Below are 20,000 nucleotides of genomic sequence, written 5' to 3'. Positions count from 1 at the left end.
TTTTTTCTTTCTTTCCGTCACCGTTGCCAAGTCGAGCGCTGGCACCATCTGAGCATGAGAACAAGTGAATTTGTGTGAAATCATTGCCACATGGAGAAGGACGTGATGGTGATGATGATACAGACAAGGACAGATGGAGAGTCCAGGCCTCGGGGTCGACGTGTTAGAGTTTCTCTTCTGTTTTCAGTTCCGATCAAGTTCTCTGGCTCGCCAAAGCAAAACGGTTTTCAAATGCTAACTCGCTTCTCTGCTATTATTAGCAGGGGCTCAAGCACCAAAGGCACCCTTTCAGCACCCTGCAGTTATTCGTCCTCCTTCTTTCTTTTCTTTTTCATCTTGTTCTTCTTCTGGTTGAGTTGAGAAGGGTATCTGCAAGAGTGAAAGGAAGTTTATAAGAAGGTGGTGAGACCTGCTGTGTTGTACATTTTTAGAGAAAGCAGCATTGCCAATAAGACAGGAGGCGGAGCTGAAGGCGGAGCTGGAGTGTCATCAGGAGTGACGAGGAGGGACAGGATTAGAAAAGAGTTTATCAGTAAATGTAGGACTTTTAAGAGACAAGGTGAAAGGAGCGATTGAGATGATTTGGTCATGTGCACATGTGACCATGTAGTCATGAGACACATGGGGTACATCGGTAGAAGAATGTTGAATATGGAGGAAAAGAGGAAGGCCAAGGAGGAGGTTTATGGATGTGGTGATGGAAGACATGCAGGTGGTTGGTTTAAAAGAGGCAGATGTAGAGAGCAGAGTGGTATGGAGACGAATGATCTGCTGCGGTGACCCCAGAAGAAGAAGAATTGCGTGGGGTTTAAAGAACTTATTGGACCTAATTTGGGCCAATTTTTGCCAAAGCTCCTGCTTCACCATCAGAGTCAAATTTGGGCCTCAATAAGGAGTATGGCTATGATCAATAAGTTTGGATGCATGGTACAAGTTCTTAAAGGTCTGAATTCCCTTCATTTGAGCCACACCCCATCACCCCATTTTTTTTAAAACCACGCTTTCAGATTTTCTCCAGTCGTTATTAAATTTGTCAAGCACCATTTCTGCCTCGCAAACATTAGTGAAAGAATTATGAATGCTTGAAACTAGGGGTGTGTGATGTTCACAAAAATAATCTCTCTTTTTTTATTTATTGTTTTATTTTACCGATAATTATGTAATTGTGCTAGAACCTTAAGGACCATGGACAGCTGCCTCCTAAAAGCTTTAACATTCTTTATATTCTGTATGTCGGTTTACAACAGTGACACAGATATTAATAGATCTGTTTTTTTACCTTCATAAATCTGTGTGCATCATCTTTTAAATAAAATTCTTACATTTAATCAGACAGTTAGAATTAGAAGACATTGTGGCTGTTACCAAGCAAATGAAATCCCTATCAACAAAATTAATATTTGCAATGCAGAGGAAAAGCTGCATGTAAAGTGGCATTTGAATGTATTTACACACTGTTTAATGCACTAGTAATGTTACAAATGCATAAATAAATTAAAATGTTTTGAAATTGTAAACATGAAATAGTGAATACTGATATTTAAAATGATTGAAAAATGAGAAAATACTATAAATGTGGAGTAAAACCTGCAAGTCTGTTAATAAGTGAGTAATTGCGATTGAACCGAGTCTTTTAAACTGATGATTCATTCAGAAACGAAACACCGTGATGTTGCTCAGAGATGCGAAACAGTTCTTGTTTTTTTTTTTGTTTTTTGTTTTTTGTGAAATTGAGCAAAAACAGGCAGTGTGTCAAAAAACACAAGTCTCTTAATACTAATATCTTGTTTATTGAACTGTTGTATAAAATCAATATCACATTTATCACATATCAGATTTATTTTTGTCGCTATAATGCTGTGTTCATGATCCCAAAACCTGGCAGGATATTTTTGATTCATATTATTATAATTCTTCTGTATTTTTCAGTGTAATTGAATGTAAAGCTGTGATGAAAAGTCTTTTCTGACTGGTCTGGTCTTCTTCTGTCACTAACACGGTGTTGTGGTACTTGATAAAGCTCTAATTATCTGAGGTCTAATCTGTTATCTTCTCCTGTGTGTGAAGAACATGCTGGTGGAGAAGGTGGAGCAGATGATGGAGTGGAGCTCTCGGCGCTCGGTGATCAGGATGAACGGAGAGAAGTTTCGTCGTTTTGTTAAAGCGCCGCCGAGAAACTACTCTGTCATCGTCATGTTCACGGCACTGCAGCCTCAGAGACAGTGTTCTGTCTGCAGGTACACACACACACACGCACACACACACACACACACACACACACACACACACTAACATTATTAATGTGAAGTAATATAGAAATGTGCAGCCTAAGTAATTTGAGTGTGTTCTGATGCACTGACGTTACTGCTCCAGGAGAATTGTGTGTTAGTTTGTAAGGGTGTGTGTGTGTGTGTGTGTGTGTGTGTGTGTGTGTGTAAGGTTGTGTGTTAATAATTTTTTACAGCAAATAAACTGACCGAAATACTGTAAGTTTTGCATTAGTTCAGATCTCTATTCATCAGGAAAACATCAGAAGTGAAGATCAAGTGTGTGTGTGTGTGTTTGCGTGTGTGTGTGTGTGCGTGTGTGTGTGTTTGTTTGTGTGTGTGTGTGTGTGTGTGTGAACACATCAGAATGTCAGAACATCACACCCATGTGGGGGAAATAAAAGCTTTCAATTTGTTTATTAGTGTGTTGGCTGTTGATGTTTCAGAGTAACGAGCAGAAGGTTGTCAGACTTCCTCTCCTTCACGGATGGACAGATAATTAGAAACCACCACTTTTTCCATCTCTTCATCTCTGTCTCTCCATTTCTCTATGCTTTCTTTTCTCTGTGTTTTCTCTCTCTCTCACAGACAGGCAAATGAGGAGTATCAGGTCTTGGCGAACTCATGGCGTTACTCATCTGCTTTCTCCAACCGACTCTTCTTCACTGTGGTCGACTACGATGAAGGGGCCGACGTCTTTCAGCAGGTAAACACACACCTGGATCAGAATAACTGTATCACAGTATGTTAGTGTGCAGGTGCATTAGTTTATAACGTGAAGGTTTATTTCAATATATAAATATTCTTATTTTTCTCTTGTTTTCTTTTCTTCCATTTTTCTTTTTTAAAGATTTTACGCTTTGGGTAAATTAAAGTGTCATTTGGAAAGTTTTATCTTATGAGTTTCTCTCTGTCTCTCTCATTAACTGTCTCTATCTCTCTCATTCTCTCTGTCTCACTGTCTGTCTTTCATTCTCTCTCTGTCTCTCTCATTCTCTCTGTCTCACCCTCTGTGTCTCATTCTCTCTCTCTGTCCGTCACTCTTTCTCTCACTTTCTTTATTTCACTTTTTCTCTCCTTCCACCTCTCACCTCCTCCTCTCTCTTTCTCTCTCCTCCCTCCCTCCCTCCCTTTCTCCTCTCTCCCTCCCTCCCTCCCTCCCTTTCTCTCTCTCTCCCTCCCTCCCTCTCTCTCTCCCTCCCTGAAGTTGAATATGAACTCTGCTCCCACCTTCATGCACTTCCCGGCTAAAGGGAAGCCGAAGCGAGCCGACACCTTCGACCTGCAGAGGATCGGCTTCGCTTCTGAGCAGCTGGCAAAGTGGATCCACGACCGCACTGATGTACAGGTGACACACACGCACACACACACACACACACGCACACACACACACAAGAAAGTGCATGGCTTGAAGCTACTAAGAAGTAACATGAAGGAGAAAGAGAAGGCAAGACGAGGAGGACAGGGCACGAAGGAGAAAAAGAGTGAAGTAAGAATAGAACAAGGAGAAATGAACAGATGAAGGAGAAATTAAAGGAGAGAAAATTAAAGAAGAGGGAGATTATATATGTGAAGTATGGAGAGATAGAAAGACGAAGGGATGGAGGGATGAGCGGAGGCCAGAGCTCAGCATCACGTCTGGGATGAACATGAAAGTAGGAGTGGATTACGAGAGGCTTTTTTTCTTGTCTCGGCTCTTACAATCGCACTTTCCCTTTAATCTTAATACAATCACACACACACACACACACACACACACACACACACACACACACACACACACACACACACACACACACACAATAGTGCAGCCTAAACATCACAGGGATTTTATTAATAATGAGTAAAGCAGTGAAGTGAGGTTTTACTGATTTGCTTCTGAACAGCTTTGATTTTTAATATAACTCCAAGCAGCGATTATGGGGCCCAAGAATTTTTGTCCCTTAGTCACAGAGGAAGAAGAAACATCAGTTTGACCATCAGCACTCGTTTCCATGGAGACATGCTAAATTTGAGGCCAGGATATCAAGCCGTTGCTGAGATATGACCTCACTTCCTATTTTCAGTATCCTGCATCATATACATCAAAGAAACATGTTTTTGTTGAGCTCATGATGATGTGATTTGGGTTTGAGGCTGATTTAGATCTAATATGGATGTAGATATGTCACCTTGGGATGACCTAAAGATATGGTGATGGTAGAATCAATATTAATTTATTCAATGGCTATTTTTAAATGAACTTTTAAAGTATTTGTCAATGTTGTTGTGGGAATTGTGGAAGGGTGGGGTGGTTTGTTGTAGTTCCTGTCTATAGTGCTGAAAAGCCTGCAGTGCTGCCACAAATGGTTATGGTTATGATCCATGATGCTGCCTGAAGAACATGCTCTTATGCTGAATACGTTGAAGTGCTGATCCTGAGGAAACAATGTTTATGTCAAAAAGTCGTGATAATGACAAAGCTACTCATTATGTCGAGATCACAAGAAAACAGGAAAGAAAAAATAATAATACGTGGCCTTTTAAGACTTCTGCGGTACCTGTCCATGGTGCTGAAAACATGAAAAGGTCACTGTAGTGCCTGTCCACGGTGCTGAAGCAGTGAAAAGTCTGCTGTAGTGCCTGACCATGGTCCTGAACAGTGAAAATAGGCTGCTGTTTGTGCCTGTCCATGGTGCTGAAACAGTGAATCGGCTGTTGTAGGGCCTGTCCATTGTGCTAAAGCAAAAGAAAAGGGCGTTGTGGTACTTGTCCATGGTCCTGAAGAAATGAAACGTGAAGTGAAGTGAAGTGAAACGTGTGCTGTGCTACCTGTCCATGGTGCTGAAAAATTAAAAGCTGCTGTGGTATTTGTCTATGCTGCTGAAAAAAAAAAATCAAATGGGTGCTGTTCAACAAGGAAACAAGCCGAAACGGTAAATAGTGCTTAGTACCCGGTCATGGTGCTATAAACAGATTTGTTGTATACAGTGCTATTAATATTGTACTTTATAATTAAATTATTGCAGTTTTTTTTAATTAATTTTCCTATTTTACATAAAAAAAAGATTCATTTTGGAAAATTAATATTGTGTTAAATAAGTAGAAATTAAGAACTTAAAAATTCTTATTCTGATTGAATATAAATTGACTAATATAAAAGGGATGCCATGAATAAAAAATAAGTAAAAAAAAATGTAATTAATTTCAAAGGAGAAAAAAAAACAGCATACATGCATTTGTTTTGATCCCTTTGATGTTATTGTGGTGTTGGTGAAGCTGCCTGAATACAAACAATCATTTTCAAATGATAATTTTAACTGTGAAATCCATCACAGACCTGCAGAAGTATTTTATTTTAAATCAAGACCAGGATAACGACTCGGTTTTCTTGCCTGTTTTGAGAGACGAGGATCAGAGCAGAGCAGCGGAATGAACATGAATGTGTGTGTCTGTGTATTGGTATATTGTTGTTTAATAATTGGTTGGATGAAGGTTCTCAGTTCTTCATCTTTACTGTGATACTTAAAAGAACAAAATATACATCCAGGTTGTCCGTTTTCATTATCACGTCAATTTTTCACACGTGACGTGTCGCCTTTTTACAGTAATCAGGTGTAATCTCTGTTGGTGAAGAGCTCGGAAACCTGATGTTTTGTTTTTCTGCAGATCCGCGTCTTTAGGCCCCCAAATTACTCGGGTACGATCGCTCTGGCGCTGCTGGTATCCCTGGTCGGAGGTCTTCTCTACCTGCGCAGGAACAACTTGGAGTTCATCTACAACAAAACGGGCTGGGCCATGGCTGCTTTGGTAAGCAGCGTTTTTAATCGGAGTCTAAATACCTTCATTCAACTCTATTCCTTTTACATAGCAGCGGTTTGTCGATTTAGCACTTTATATCTATGTGTAGTTACATTTATAAATAGATAAAAATTCCCTTCACTCGAGACACCAAACCTGTTCCAGCATGACAATGCTCTTGTGCACAAAGCCAGCTCCATGAAGATCTGCATTCCACAGATTGGAAGATGTGGAAGATCTCCTGCTATAGAGCTATAAACCCTATTAAACACCGTTGAGATGAATATTTCACACTGACTGCACCCCAGGAACCTCCTCAGGAACCTACATCAGTACCTGACTTTACTAACACCTATATGGCTGAATATATCTCCACAAAATCTAGCAGAACATCTTCTCTGTAGAATAGAGGTTACTATAGGAGGGAGTTTGGACTAAATGTGGAGTAGATGGATGTTTAAAAAGCAGAAATCATAGGCTCTGATTTTGGTGTCTATTCTGAAGTTTTTCTTGCACTAGCGCTCGATCTCTTTATCTTTTGACTGAAAATGTTCCAGAGATGTTAGTAAGCAGGAGAAACGGGTTTCCGAGCGTCTCATCCCAAATCCATGATCACACTCTGGAAGAATGCAGGTTATTAATTGGTGTTAGTGTTGGAAAGGTCAGTTCCACTTCAGCGACGAAATATTTAGAGATTTCACAGCAGCCAGAAATACCCCCGAAGAGACAAAAGGTCCGGCCGACGTGGCGCACGCTTTAAATAATCATTAAAGATGTCGGAATCGAGCGGGAAGTTTTGCTTAAAGGAAGTGAATCGATGCCTGTAAAAGCAGCGGCGCTACGTTGCGGCGTGTGGCGAGGCCGTATCGAGCGCATCGCGCCCCAACATGCGGCGAATTAAGGATTCGGGAGCACGCGCACCGATCTTAATGCAGCCAAGGATGTCGTAACAAACGACGCTCTCGCCGTACGCTATCGATATTTATTTCAGGGGGAAAAAGAAAGCCAGGCGTGAGATCTTCTGCACTTCACCGGCTGAAGTTTGTTATTCGGCGTATTGATTACAGGACGAGGCTCTGCTATGGATTCTACAGTCTAAGAGGATCACATCAATATCTCTCTCTCTCTCTCTCTCTCTCTCTCTCTCTCTCTCTCTCTGTTTTCTTTTCTCACACCGTCACCATCTTTGTCTCCAGGAGAGTCAAAAAGTCTGAGACGACTTCCAGAAGCTGTTCATTAAAAAATAATGTGTTCATGTCAGACTGGTTCACACACCAGGTTTCAGGACTCAGGCAGCTTCATTTCTCTTTTATTAAAAAGATTTCCTGTGATTTTGTGTCGATTCGCTTCAGGATTAATGCTGAAACCTTTGTTTGGAAGTGAGAAATAAAACACCGTGTAGTCAAGGAGTAGGGAGTGATTTCTCAAGGCCTAAGGGAAAAATCCATCAAGTGGTGTGGTGTAGGAAAATAATCAACAACGGTGCAGCGTACAGGCCAAAAGTACCACCTGAAAGTGCTGCCCCAAAAGAACCACTTGATAGAACCGCTCAGAAGAACCACTTGAAAGAACCGCTCAGAAGAACCGCTCAGAAGAACCGCTCGAAAAAAACCGTTTGGAAGAACCGCTCAGAAGAACCGCTCAGAAGAACTGCTCAGAAGAACTGCTCAAGAACCGTTTAGAAGAACTGCTCAAGAACTGCTCGGAAGAACTGCTCAGAAGAACCGCTCAGAAATACCACTAAAACATCCCATTGGGACTCCACAGCACTTTCTTCCAGTCTATTTGTGTGTTTTTCCTTTTTCGTCGCATATAAACAAATGGAACGTGCAGGTTCCCCAAAAACCCTAAAAGCTGAGGTGTTTCCACACTTTTCACTGTATCTCATTTGTTCTCTCGGAAATCTGAGAGTTCCAAAGTCTAGTTATCCATGATCCATGAGGTTACTGTGGTTGATCATAAGTCTAAGGCCCTGCGTCGCCCGAGTCTCGATCAGTAAAAAGGTCATAACCTCGACAATGATGGAACTATAATGAATAGAAATTGTGTTGAGGATGAAGCTGGGTTCCTGTTTGAGTCTGGTTCTTTTCCCTCACCACTGGCTCCTCCCTCCTCAGTTCTATTTGCAGTATGTTTGTGTGGAGTTTTGGAAAAGTGTCTGTTGTTAAAGCGGCATCTGAATAACACTGAATTGAGTTGTACCGGTGCGGCGGCTCCCTCAAGGCCACTTCATTTGTATCTGATCATAGTTTTTCCAGATGCGATCAGTAGAACTGGAGTTTGAGGGCTGCTTTAAAGGTGTCCATTTCCAGGTTAAATCGGTTAAAGTGGTAAATTGCCGCCTCTCTGCGCACCACTGCGTTTGTTGACTGCTTCTGCTATCTTTTGACATGTTTCAGATATTTATTTCTCTCCCTTTTCTTCCTTTCTAGTGCGTGGTGTTCGCTATGACCTCCGGACAGATGTGGAATCACATCCGTGGTCCTCCATATGCCCACAAAAACCCGCAGAATGGCCAAGTGGTGAGTTCGGTCCACGTTGTTGTGGGTTTTTTTCTCAGGTAAACCATCAGACACAGTGAAGCTTCAAACCTGCTTTCATACTGAGCTCCAAGAATGCGTTTGTTAAGCGTTTTGTTTGTTTAACGTTCAGTCAGCGCGAGAACGTTCAGAGAACCTGCAACGTTCACAATCCTGAGACAAGACCATTATTTTAAATTAGAATAACAAATGGAAGGATTTGAGAAAAAGCCCGAATTGATCTGCGAATCCCTGAGCAAAGGAACCTCCGGATCAATCAAAGGGCTGAAGGAATCCCGGATAGACCTGAAGTTTGCTGGATTTAAAGATCTCAAAATGTACATCAGAACCTTCAGTGAGATCTTAAAGAACCACATAAGGAATCTGAGGTTGGATCTAAAGCTTTCATGATGGCTCAGTGGAACTCCGGATGGTTTTCAAGATTTCATGAAAACATATCCGAAGCACCGTAGAAGGACCGTAAGATCTTCGGATGATCTGAGAGGCTGCATTTGAGTTTCAATAAATGATGGAATGCGGCTGAGGAATTTGGTCCATTTCTGAAGATTGCTGCATGGATCTGAATAAAATATTAGAGCGAATCTGAGGATCTCTGTATGGATCAGGAGACTTGTGTGTCTGGATGGTTTGAAGGCTGGATCAGAAGCTCTGACTAAGGATCTGGGGATATTCAGATGGAATGTTGAATGGGTCCGAATGAGTTGGAATAGCTGCAGGAATGGCTTCAAGGAATTGTAGATGGATCTGAGGATCTCACAAAAGGAGATCTTTGGAATGGTGGGAGGATCTGAGAAACATGGACTTAGTGAAGATATGAAGAGCAGTTGCTAGTGTGCGATGGTTGTGTAGTGTGTACTGTATGTGGAGGTGGAGTTTGGAGCCTGCAGCTCTGGAGAACTTTTCAATGCCACTGCAGAAAATAAACTTTTATTTCAAGCAAAACTGCCAGCGCATACAATTGTGTAAATATTGAACAACACTTTGAAGCGTTTGTCAGCAGTGTCGAAGTTTAACAACGCACGCTTCTGCACACACACACACACACACACACACACACACACACACACACACACACACTCAGGAATGTAATAACTCCCTTTCTCTTTTCTTTGTCCTTGTCCCACAGGAGTTTGTGTGTCAGCGATCCGGTCAATAAAACAATTGAATCCGAGTCTTTTAATTAATACACGATAAATAAGAGGATAAAAAGCTGCCGGAGCGAAATCCTGCTCCTCCACGTTCTCCTTTCACTGAAACTCCCGCTGGGACTCCGCCGTTGACTTTTACTGTCCGAGATTTAGGGGCGGCATTGGAATTGACGCCGGCGTCGCGAAGCCGACCCGTAGCTACAAAGTCGTAGCGCAGAGATTAAATTAGGAGGCGCGTTAAAACCTTACGAGAGTTTTTTTTATTTGTTTATTTATTTGTTTATTTTTTTTAGCACCGCAGGATTTACATCCGGATCGATACGGACTCGCGAGCGCTCCCTTTTTTTTCCACTTTCTGAGACATGAATCATCGCACTGGACCATCAAACGGCTGAATGTTGGGCTTCTTTGGTTTTATTTGAACTCGCTTTTCAGTGACGTCAGTGAATAAAAACACGCGTCCGACTTCTCAGCCTGGATTACACACTCATCATTCAGCTGCTGGTAGAATAACACTTGATCCAGCGCATGCTGACTCGGCTGAACTCAGTCTTAAATGAGAACATGGGGTTCAGCACAGATCAAAGGCGTAACAGGAATAAAATAAGATCGCTAGAATAAAATCGATGGGAACGTTAGTACACATGACACAACTTGGAAAATAATTGAGAAATGTTTACCTTAAGAATTCACTCAGGTAATATTCAGATTTATGGTCAGTAGTGTCAGGAGCAGTGTCAGTGGTATAGGTACTCGTGGCATCAGTAGTGGTTTCAGTACTCGTCTCTGTAATTGGTGGTATTTACAGTTCACTCAGTAGTGGTGTCCATGGGATAAGTACAATCAGTAGTGATAGTGGTGTCAGTAGTTTTGTCAGTAGTATTAAAAGTACAACCAGCAGTGGTGTCAGTAGTGGGGGTCAGTGGTATCAATATCAATGTTTGTGGAGTCAGTAGCAGTTGCAGCAGTAGTGTTAGTGGTTTCAGAAGTACAATCAGTAGTGGGGTCAGTGTTGGTCTTAGTAGTGGTGTCTGTAGAGCTGTGAGTGCTATAAGTAGTGATGTCAGGAGTATCAGTAGTGTCTGTAGTGTCAGTGGTATCAAAATATAATCAGTAGTAGTGTCAGTAGTGGTTTCAGCATTCGTGGCAGTGGTATCAGAAGGTGATATTAGTGGTGTAAGTAATAGTGTCAATAGTGGTGTTAGTGGTGTCAGGATTGGTGTTAGTGGTGTCAGTAGTGTTAGTGGTGTCAGTAGTGGTGTCAATAGTGTTGTCAGTAGTGGTGTTAGTGGTGTCAGGATTGGTGTTAGTGGTGTCAGTAGTGTTAGTGGTGTTAGTGGTGTCAGTAGTGGTGTTAGTGGTGTCAGTAGTGGTTTTAGTGGTGTCAGTAGTGGTGTCAGTAGTGGTTTTAGTGGTGTCAGTGGTGTCAGTAGTGGTTTTAGTGGTGTCAATAGTGGTGTCAGTAGTGGTGTCAGTAGTGGTGTTAGTGGTGTCAGGATTGGTGTTAGTGGTGTCAGGATTGGTGTTAGTTGTGTCAGTGGTGTTAGTGGTGTCAGTAGTGGTTTTAGTGGTGTCAGTAGTGGTGTTAGTGGTGCCAATAGTGGTGTTAGTGGGGTCAGTAGTGGTGTTAGTGGTGTTAGTGGTGTCAGTAGTAGTGTTAGTGGTGTCAGTGGTGTTAGTGGTGCCAATAGTGGTGTTAGTGGGGTCAGTAGTGGTGTTAGTGGGGTCAGTAGTGGTGTTAGTGGGGTCAGTAGTGGTGTTAGTGGTGTCAGTAGTTTTAGAAGGCGATATTAGTGGTGTAAGTAATAGTGTCAGTAGTGGTGTCAGTAGTGTTAGTGGTGTCAGTAGTGGTGTCAGTAGTGGTAGTGGTGCCAGCAGTGGTGTTAGTGGTGCCAGCAGTGGTGTTAGTGGTGTCAGTAGTAGTGTTAGTGGTGTCAGTAGTGGTGTCAGTAGTGTTAGTGGTGCCAGCAGTGGTGTTAGTGGTGTCAGTAGTAGTGTTAGTGGTGTTAGTGGGGTCAGTAGTGGTGTTAGTGGGGTCAGTAGTAGTGTTAGTGGTATCAGTAGTGTTAGTGATGATGTCAGTGGTTGTGTCAGTGTCATTAGTAGTTTCTTCTAATGAACCTTTACCCCGTCATTACGTTGGTCCATAATCATCAGTGTGCGAAGGTGGAAAAGACAGACATCACCGAGTGTGTGAAGATGATGTTCAGTATGCGTGTGAAGATTCAACACCGTCTCAAAGCCCCGGATGCAAGAAATCTTTAGTGCGTCCATGTGAAACCATCCACACTTTCGCCGCTGAGCAGCAACTTTCACAGGATACGTGATTAAACATCTCTCAACTTTACAGCAGTTTTTTTTATAAAAGTCAACTTTTGAAAGCGCTAAGGGTTTGACGAGGGGTGATCTCAAAACTGTTAGCGTGATTCCTCGGTACACAAATACCCTAGGAAGTAAACGCGGACTAAGGTGGAACAGTTTAACCTCTCCTGGAGCAGATCTGACCCATTTCCCATTGGATAAGCGTTGAGGTGATTGTGAGAATAAGCTCAGGGCTGGGCTTCTTCTCTGCTGTCTTCTCACACGCTGTCATGTTGGCAATCCTGGGCAGGGTTTTTCCTCCTCTTTATTCTTTACTCTAATAAAACCCTACCAAGCTCCTGCTGGTATGCAGGGGTTAGATCCTACACAAAGTGAAGGAGAACTGGTAGACCATGGACGCTCAAGGCTCAGTGATAGACAGAAGTCAAAACTCCACGCCTCGTAGTGGTCATGCTGACCTCTTCTGTACACCACTCAAAGCTCCTACAGTGGACACATGAGCATCAGAACTGGACTATGGAAGAAGGTGGCCTGGTCTGATCAGTCACATTGATGGTTAAGTGCATGGGAATGGCTTTTCTTGAGGAAGAGTTGGCACCGGAATGGAAAGTAAGTTCAAGGAACATAACAAAGCTCAAGGTGTTTGCTCGTGATCTAGAGTTCTCTACCCGATCAAGCGTCTGTTGGAAAGTCTATCCATGAAGGTTCCACCTCATATCTTACCGGACTTCAAGGATCTGCTGCTACCATTCCAGGTCTTGAAGAAGCGGAGCTGTTTATGAAAAATATCATACACGATCGCCGCCCTAGTGATGAGTTCTTTAAACAGCAGGTTCTAACAATCATGATAATAATAATAAAAATGATCAGTTCTCCTTCCGGTTCCTATCAGTAACAGAAGAAGGAACTATGCTGATACCCGAGAGCTGAAAGCTTTTGACTCCGACTGGAAGCGTGTGTTTGGCGGCTGGTGTTAAGTCTGCGGGAGCTCACGGTTCGTTCGCGTCTGATCTTCTGTAGAGAAAAAGTTTTGTAAGTGATTCTAGTTTGTTTCTCTCTTTGACCAGGGACGTCTCTCTGTAACTGCTGCTGGGGTGAAACTTTCTTCTCCACATTTCCCCATGTGCTGGTGCGCAGTTTAGTGTTGATGAGGCGTCAGGGAGTGTCGCACCATCTGCCACCCGAACATGGTGGAGCTCTCAGGAGCCGCCTCACACTCCATCTGCACCTTCATGACTCTTATGCTGCAGAACATGATGCGGGGAAAAAGAACATATGGGAGAGGAGAACGCTTCATCCGTGTTAAAAACTGTTCTTACTTCCACTACAAAGATAAAACAGCAGAAGGATGCACACCAGTAATCACCATGGTAACAGTGCAAAGTTGGGAGAACAATGTCAACCTAGAATTAGATCTTTTTTTGTATCAGACCTAAAAGTACCAGACACACTTTGTGGACACCTGACCATGAGATTGCTTTGTGCTTCTTTTTGAACATCCCAGTCCACATTCAGTCTCCATTCCCTGTTAGAATGAGCTCCACTCTCCAGGGAAGATGCTCCACCAGATTTTGTGGAGAGCCAGTCATCCACAAGGGCATTAGTAAAGTTAGGAACTAATGTAGGTTCCTAAAGAGGTTCCTGGAGTGCAGTCAGCATTAAAAATTCATCCCAAAGGTGTTAGAGTTGGAGCTCTAAAGCAGGAACACCCCATGGAAAAGCAGATCTTTCATGCACGAAATGCATCCAAAGACTTCCGATACATTTGTGTGCCTCCAACTTTGTGGGAAGCACATCTGGGTGGAAACTTCCGGTGTTCCGATACTTGTATGTATCAAACCTTTGGAATTGTGCATCAAGGCCCATGATGGAAAATGTCAAGCTAATTTCACCGAGTATGCTAACTCCGATAACGGGTATAAATTCATCATCACTTATGATATTTTTTTCATGTAGCAGCTACGATGTTCCACGACGTCGCCTCCTGACTCCTTTATGAATATTCACAAACCGTTAGAAAATAAAACCCAGACGGAAAAGATCAAGGAAGTCGTTCGACATCCATTTATTAACCACAATAACAATTACAGATGCGATTTCTGCCCGAAAGGAACGAAATGGCAGCCGTGATGTTTCCCAGAAGCACTTAAAATTCTACAACGCAAATATCACGCGCTTTACCTCCACCAACATCATTAATCATAAGCGCTTAATAACCACCGTCTTTAACGTCTCCACAGGGGGAAGTCCTGCTTTAAAAGTGCGACAAATGCACCAAAAACCTCCGTCTAGCGCACATTTCTCCTCCACTCGTCTTCCTGAGAGAGCAGAGTCGAGCCGGCTCTCGTCTCATCCATTAAATTTGAAACTGTCGAAAGGGAGGAAAGGAAAGAGGGGAAAAAAAAAAAACGGGATGAACAAGAGCCGAGCTCTGCGGAATGACAATTACGGCGAAGCCGCGAAAGGCTAATGCGCTAGAAATCGTTATAAAAGGGTCCGTCGTGTCTCTTCTGTTGTTTGTGAACAATCGGAGATTGATTTGCACGAGCGCTTAGCCGGGTTGCCATGCCCTCGCCAAAAAATCCCTGCCCGCCTTATTCTTCTACTTGGAAGTCTTTCAGCTCTCTGACATCACGGAGCAGGACTCGCGTTATGAATTATTCAGGTGCGAGCATCAAGCGCAGTGTCGTAAACAAACCGCTAACGATGCTGCTGATCCCTGAGCGCAGACGCCCCTCTCCGAAACTGCTCCGGTCCCAGGATGCATCCGGTTTCATCCCCACGCCGATGGAAAAGCCTTTACAATCAACCCCGAGGTCTTTCAGAATGCTTTTAGAAGTCAAAGAATTGCTGACTGAGGTTCAGCGTGTCTGTGGGAACTCAGAAGGTGCAACACGGTGTGGCTGCGATTCAACTTCTGATCCAAAGTCCAAAACCGATACGCTACAAAATAACCAATCCTGGGAAAATCCGAGAAATTAAACGAGAATAAAACTCATTTTATTTAACATAATTGGAAGAGACAAAGTCGACCATATGGCTAATGTAAGTGAATTCATTCGTTCATGTGTTCGTTTCTCCGTAGTGGTGTTTAAATTGTATGTGTGAACACAAGAATCAATAGACATTGCAATATAATAAATCATTTGTGTAAACCAGGGGTGCCATTACTTTCTTTATTGTTTATTTGTATTATTTTTCCACACAGTAATCTAACTCCTGTTGGAGAGCTGTGATGATGTCATGAAAAAAAAAACGCCGACACGCTCATATTCGAACACTAATCATCCGCTCGGTTTTATCCCTAATTAATTCCTTAAGGACGTGCCGATGTGACTGCGCCCCCCCTTTTCCACAAGGTAATATTTTTCCGCGCAGACGTTAAAGACGTGTCGGGGCTCCAGCTCCGGTTTCGGCTCCTGCTCCGGTTTCATCTCCTGCTCGACCTCGAACCCTGTTTTTATTTACTGCGGTAAATATTTCCCTCGTCTGAAGAGTCTGCGCTCTATAAATAGCGCGAGGAAGAGCGCCGGCGCCACCGGAGAGTCTTCTCTCCCGGTCATCGTTTGTGGTTGTGCGCTGGAGTGTGAAATTAAAAAAACAGAAGAGAGTGAGAGAAGGAGAAGAAGAAGAAAAAGAAAAAAAGGAAGTAAATTACCCTGATTTCCAAAAAAAACTCGCCGCTACATTTGCATGAAATTACGTTCCATGGGCCTGCGAGAGCGCCGCTTCCGGGCGTCATGCCTGAGCGGACATCCAAACTCGCTCGGGAAGCAGAAAGCTGTTCGGCAAATCACGACGTCTGGACGTGCGTGCGTGTGTGTGTGTGTGTGTGTGTGTGTGTGTGTGCGCACCCCAGGCTTCATCTCACACCCGTCTGAATCTATTTAACACGTGGGATGAGCCGAATGCTGCCGAAGAATCCGCAACCTTTCCTCTTCCTCGTGATCTGCGACTCCGCCCGAGGCGACGTCGCAGGAGACCCTGAGGAACAGGGTTGTGGGGAATCTGTCCCACACTTCATATATCTCAGAAGGTTCCTCATCATCGCACCAACTTTAGACTGATAAATCAATTTGGCCAAGAAAAAGAGAAGAATCGAGCGCTCGAGTCAGGGTCTGTCTCTATTCAATGATTTATTCATCTTTTAACTCAGAAATTTCCCACCTCTGACACGGGAACCAAGACAAACTCAACTCGGGTTTTCCTGCTCGTCTCGAGGAACATCGTGAAGGCCTCCCCAAGTCCAAGTTCCCCAAGTTCTCCTTCAGATTACACTTCTTACCTGGAGAACCTGGAAGGTCTTCAACATGGACATCCACTCAACATGGCTGCTCAGGGACTTCCCAAAGCTGAATTTTTATGTTTCAAATGCTGCTCCTCACTTCTCTATTGTCCTCCAAAATGTCTGTTTTCATCCTTTCTCACCTCCAGTTTCCTGGTCTCATAATTCATTATTCGCTTTTGATTCCCAGTTTGTTAATCTCCTTTTGTTCATCTCCTCTTTCTCATCTACATGTTCCTCTTGTAGCTCCTCATCATGTTCTTCCAGATTCTATGTAGTATTTTAACTCCCTTCCTGGTTCCTCCATTTCCTGTCTTTTTCTCCTTCTCTAAAAATCCTGGTGTAGATCCTGATAAAGGTTTTTCTCCTTGTTCTGATCAGACATGATCATGATTATCAGATTTCAAAAAGAAAATCAACAGACTGGCTGGCGCTCATAAGTTTTGGCACTTACAGGGAAGCTTTCCGAAAGCATGAAAAGAGATTTATTTTTCAGATCCAAACACATTACTGCAGCAAGTTGAGCATCGAAGATGATGTTTTTTTTGTTATTTATTTCTTCCTCCACATTAATTGGTTGGGTCTCGACCCCCGGCTGGGATTTAAACTCCGTAATGAAATGAGAGAAGTTCCGACTTTCTTCTTTTCCTTTTGGGGTTTTTTCTTGTTTTTTTTCTTTCTTCAAGCTCTGGTACTCGACTCTTCAGGAGCCTCGCCAGCTCGATTTGCTCGACTGTTTTTTGGATCGTTTAGCAAATCCTGACACACACACACACACACACACACACACACACACACCCCTGTGCCAGAAAAATCAGCACCCGAACACGGATAAACGTGTTTATTTTTTCCCCCTCGGATTCGTTATCTATTTTTTTGGCTCTGTAACGTCTTTACAAATGTTTACTTGTTTGGCCCAAGAAGTGTGTGTGTGTGTGTGTGTGTGTGTGTGTGTGTGTGTGTGTGTGTGTGTGTGTGTGTGTGTGTTAGAGTGAAGGGAATTGAGCAGTGAACTGAAGCGTTAAATAAATGTGGAACTTGGTGTAAGAGAGAAACCTGGAGTACACACTTTTCTCACACACACACACACACACACACACACACACACACACACACAGAGGTCCAGAAGCTTTATGTATCTCGGAGTCCTAATTAGTGAAAACGGCGAACAGCAGAGTCTCGCAGGGTGACAATAATGAAAGCGCAGGATGAAGAGAAGCTGAATGAACGAGGGAGAGTTCATTATCTTTCTCTTCCTCTCTTCATCTTTCCCAGAACGATAGACTATTTATTTATTTAATTATATAATTTTTATTTTATTAAAAAAAACAATTTTATCTACTGCTGAAATCTGAATTCTGATTGGTCAGAAGGCGTTGATGAACTTTCTGTAGTGCAGGTTTTTTCCAGTTCATTCGTTCTTTTCCTCCGTCTCTTTCTTTTTTCTCATTCCTTCTTTTCCTCATTCTTTTTCTTCTTTTGATTTTCCTCATCTCTTCCTCCTTCACTTCCTCCTTCTTTTCATTTCACTCTTTCCCTTGCCTCTTTCTCCATCTTTCCTCTCCTCCATCTACCTTTCAATTTCTTTTCATTATTCTCCTCTTCCTCACTCTTTTCTCTTCATCTGCCTTTTCATCTTCTCCTTTTCTGCGATCTTCCTCTCTCTTACCTTATCCTCCTTTTCTTTCTCTTCCCTTTCCTTGCCTCTTCCTCCTTCTTCACCTCTTTTTCTTTTCTTAGTTCCTCACCTTCACAGACAGTCTCCTTCCTGTTTTCTTTATCCTTCTTCTTATTCTTCTCTTCCTTCTCTTTCCATTATCTGCCTCTTCCTCCTTCACTCCTTCTCTTACCCTTTCTTGTTTTTTCTCCTACTCCTTCATCTTTCTCTCCATCTTCTACCCTCTTTCTTTGTCTTTTCTGCACCTGTGACCTCCTCCTTTTATTATTCTCCTCTTCCTCAGTCCTCACGGTTATTCTTTCCCATCTCCTGTCATTTTTCCCCTTTCTTCCTCTTACTACTTCTCTTCTGACCTCTTTCCTTTTTTCTCTTCCTCCCCTTTATTCTGCCACTTTTCTCCTCTTTCTTTCTCACTGCAGGATGTTATCTGCTGTGGTGAAGCTGAAAATTGGCCAGTTTGGCTCGAGCTTCCAAAAATCCGACTTCCCACAAGCAGGGAATTGTTTTACTCGTCCGGAAACATTCCACCAAATCCGATTTTACACCACTGAGGTTACAGCTGTTTAGTCACCGGAAACAGAGGGAGAGAGAGAGAGAGAGAGAGAGATGGGCAGAAAATAACAGAGAGAGAGAGAGAGAGAGAGATGGGCAGAAAATAACAGAGAGAGAGAGAGAGAGAGATGGGCAGAAAATAACACAGAGAGAGAGAGAGAGAGAGAGAGAGCAGAAAATAACACAGAGAGAGAGAGAGAGAGAGAGAGAGAGAGAGGAGAGAGAGAGAGAGAGATGGGCAGAAAATAACACAGAGAGAGAGAGAGAGGGCAGAAAATAACACAGAGAGAGAGAGAGAGAGAGAGAGAGAGAGAGATGGGCAGAAAATGAGAGAGAGAGAGAGAGATGGGCAGAAAATAACACAGAGAGAGAGAGAGAGAGGGCAGAAAATAACACAGAGAGAGAGAGAGAGAGCAGAAAATAACACAGAGAGAGAGAGAGAGAGAGAGATGGGCAGAAAATAACACAGAGAGAGAGAGATGGGCAGAAAATAACAGAAAGTAAGAGAGAGATGGAGAGTGAGTGAGAGAGAGAAAGGAGAGAGAGAGAGAGAGAGAGAAAGGAGAGAGAGAGAGAGCTCATTATTCTAACAATGTAAGACTGGCCTTGTTCAAGCAATCATGAAATGGAAATTGAGTAGTTGCTTGAGAGGAAACGTGTGTGTGTGTGTGTGTGTGTGTGTGTGTGTGTGTGTGAGTGATTCATGTTGTTCAGAATAAATGGTGTGAAGAGCTGCAGAGAACAGTGTGAAGGTGGATGTGGACTTTAGACGACATTATAACTAAATGAGAGAGAACTCCAGCACCACAGTGTCTCATCGTGTCTCACATTCTCTCACACTGTCTCACAGCACCTCACTGCATTTCAACGATCAATTACAGTGTCTCACAGCATCTCATAATCGCTCACATTGTCTCAGAGTCTTGCACATTGTTTTATAGTCTCTATTTCTGTCTCTCACAGTGTTAATCTTTCCTAGCATCTCAGTCTCTCTCATTCTCTCACAGTTTCTCTCATTCTCTCACAGTTTCTCTAATTCTCTCACAGTTTCTCTCATTCTCTCACAGTTTCTCTAATTGTCTCACATTCTCTCTCATTGTCTCACATTATCTCACAGTCTCTTTTATTGTCTTATATTCCGTCTCTTGTTGTCTCATAGTCTCTCTTATTGTCTCATAGTCTCTCAAAGTCTCTTATTGTCTCTTATTCTCTCAGCTGTCTTACTGAAATCAATCATTCACAGTCTCTCACAGTATCCCTCAGTTAATGTGTCCCATAATCTCACAGTGTCTCACAGTGTCTCTCAGTGTCTCACAGTGTCTCTGTCAGGAATTGAATTAAAGGTATTTTCTGGAAAACTGCACTACAGCTTTAACCACATGGACATTAAACAAACTTCTCGTCACAGCCTTCGACCTTGTGAGCGAT

General features: G+C 42.8%; 1 protein-coding gene across 3 annotated transcripts in view; it reads left to right on the top strand.

Annotated features, from left to right (window-relative positions):
• The window catches only part of tusc3 (tumor suppressor candidate 3), a 32,983-nt gene that overhangs the window by 8,684 nt on the left and 4,299 nt on the right, over positions 1–20,000 (top strand). For 2 of the 3 annotated variants that reach the window (XR_006924909.1, XM_046843466.1), the window contains exons 2-6: positions 2,068–2,237; positions 2,856–2,973; positions 3,475–3,615; positions 5,916–6,056; positions 8,480–8,569. Coding sequence is in view for 2 of the 3 variants with exons in the window: in XM_046843466.1 (XP_046699422.1) it covers positions 2,068–2,237; positions 2,856–2,973; positions 3,475–3,615; positions 5,916–6,056; positions 8,480–8,569 (660 nt within the window). In the remaining variant the exon portion in view is untranslated. Of the gene's footprint in view, positions 1–2,067; positions 2,238–2,855; positions 2,974–3,474; positions 3,616–5,915; positions 6,057–8,479; positions 8,570–13,124; positions 15,216–20,000 lie in introns of those variants that run through there. The other variant, XM_046843467.1, reaches the window with a different exon arrangement.

The sequence above is a fragment of the Silurus meridionalis genome, chromosome 28, assembly GCF_014805685.1.
Source record: "Silurus meridionalis isolate SWU-2019-XX chromosome 28, ASM1480568v1, whole genome shotgun sequence".
NCBI lineage: Eukaryota > Metazoa > Chordata > Actinopteri > Siluriformes > Siluridae > Silurus > Silurus meridionalis.
Note: the sequence above shows the minus strand (reverse complement) of the source record. Positions and strands in the feature narration are given on the sequence as shown.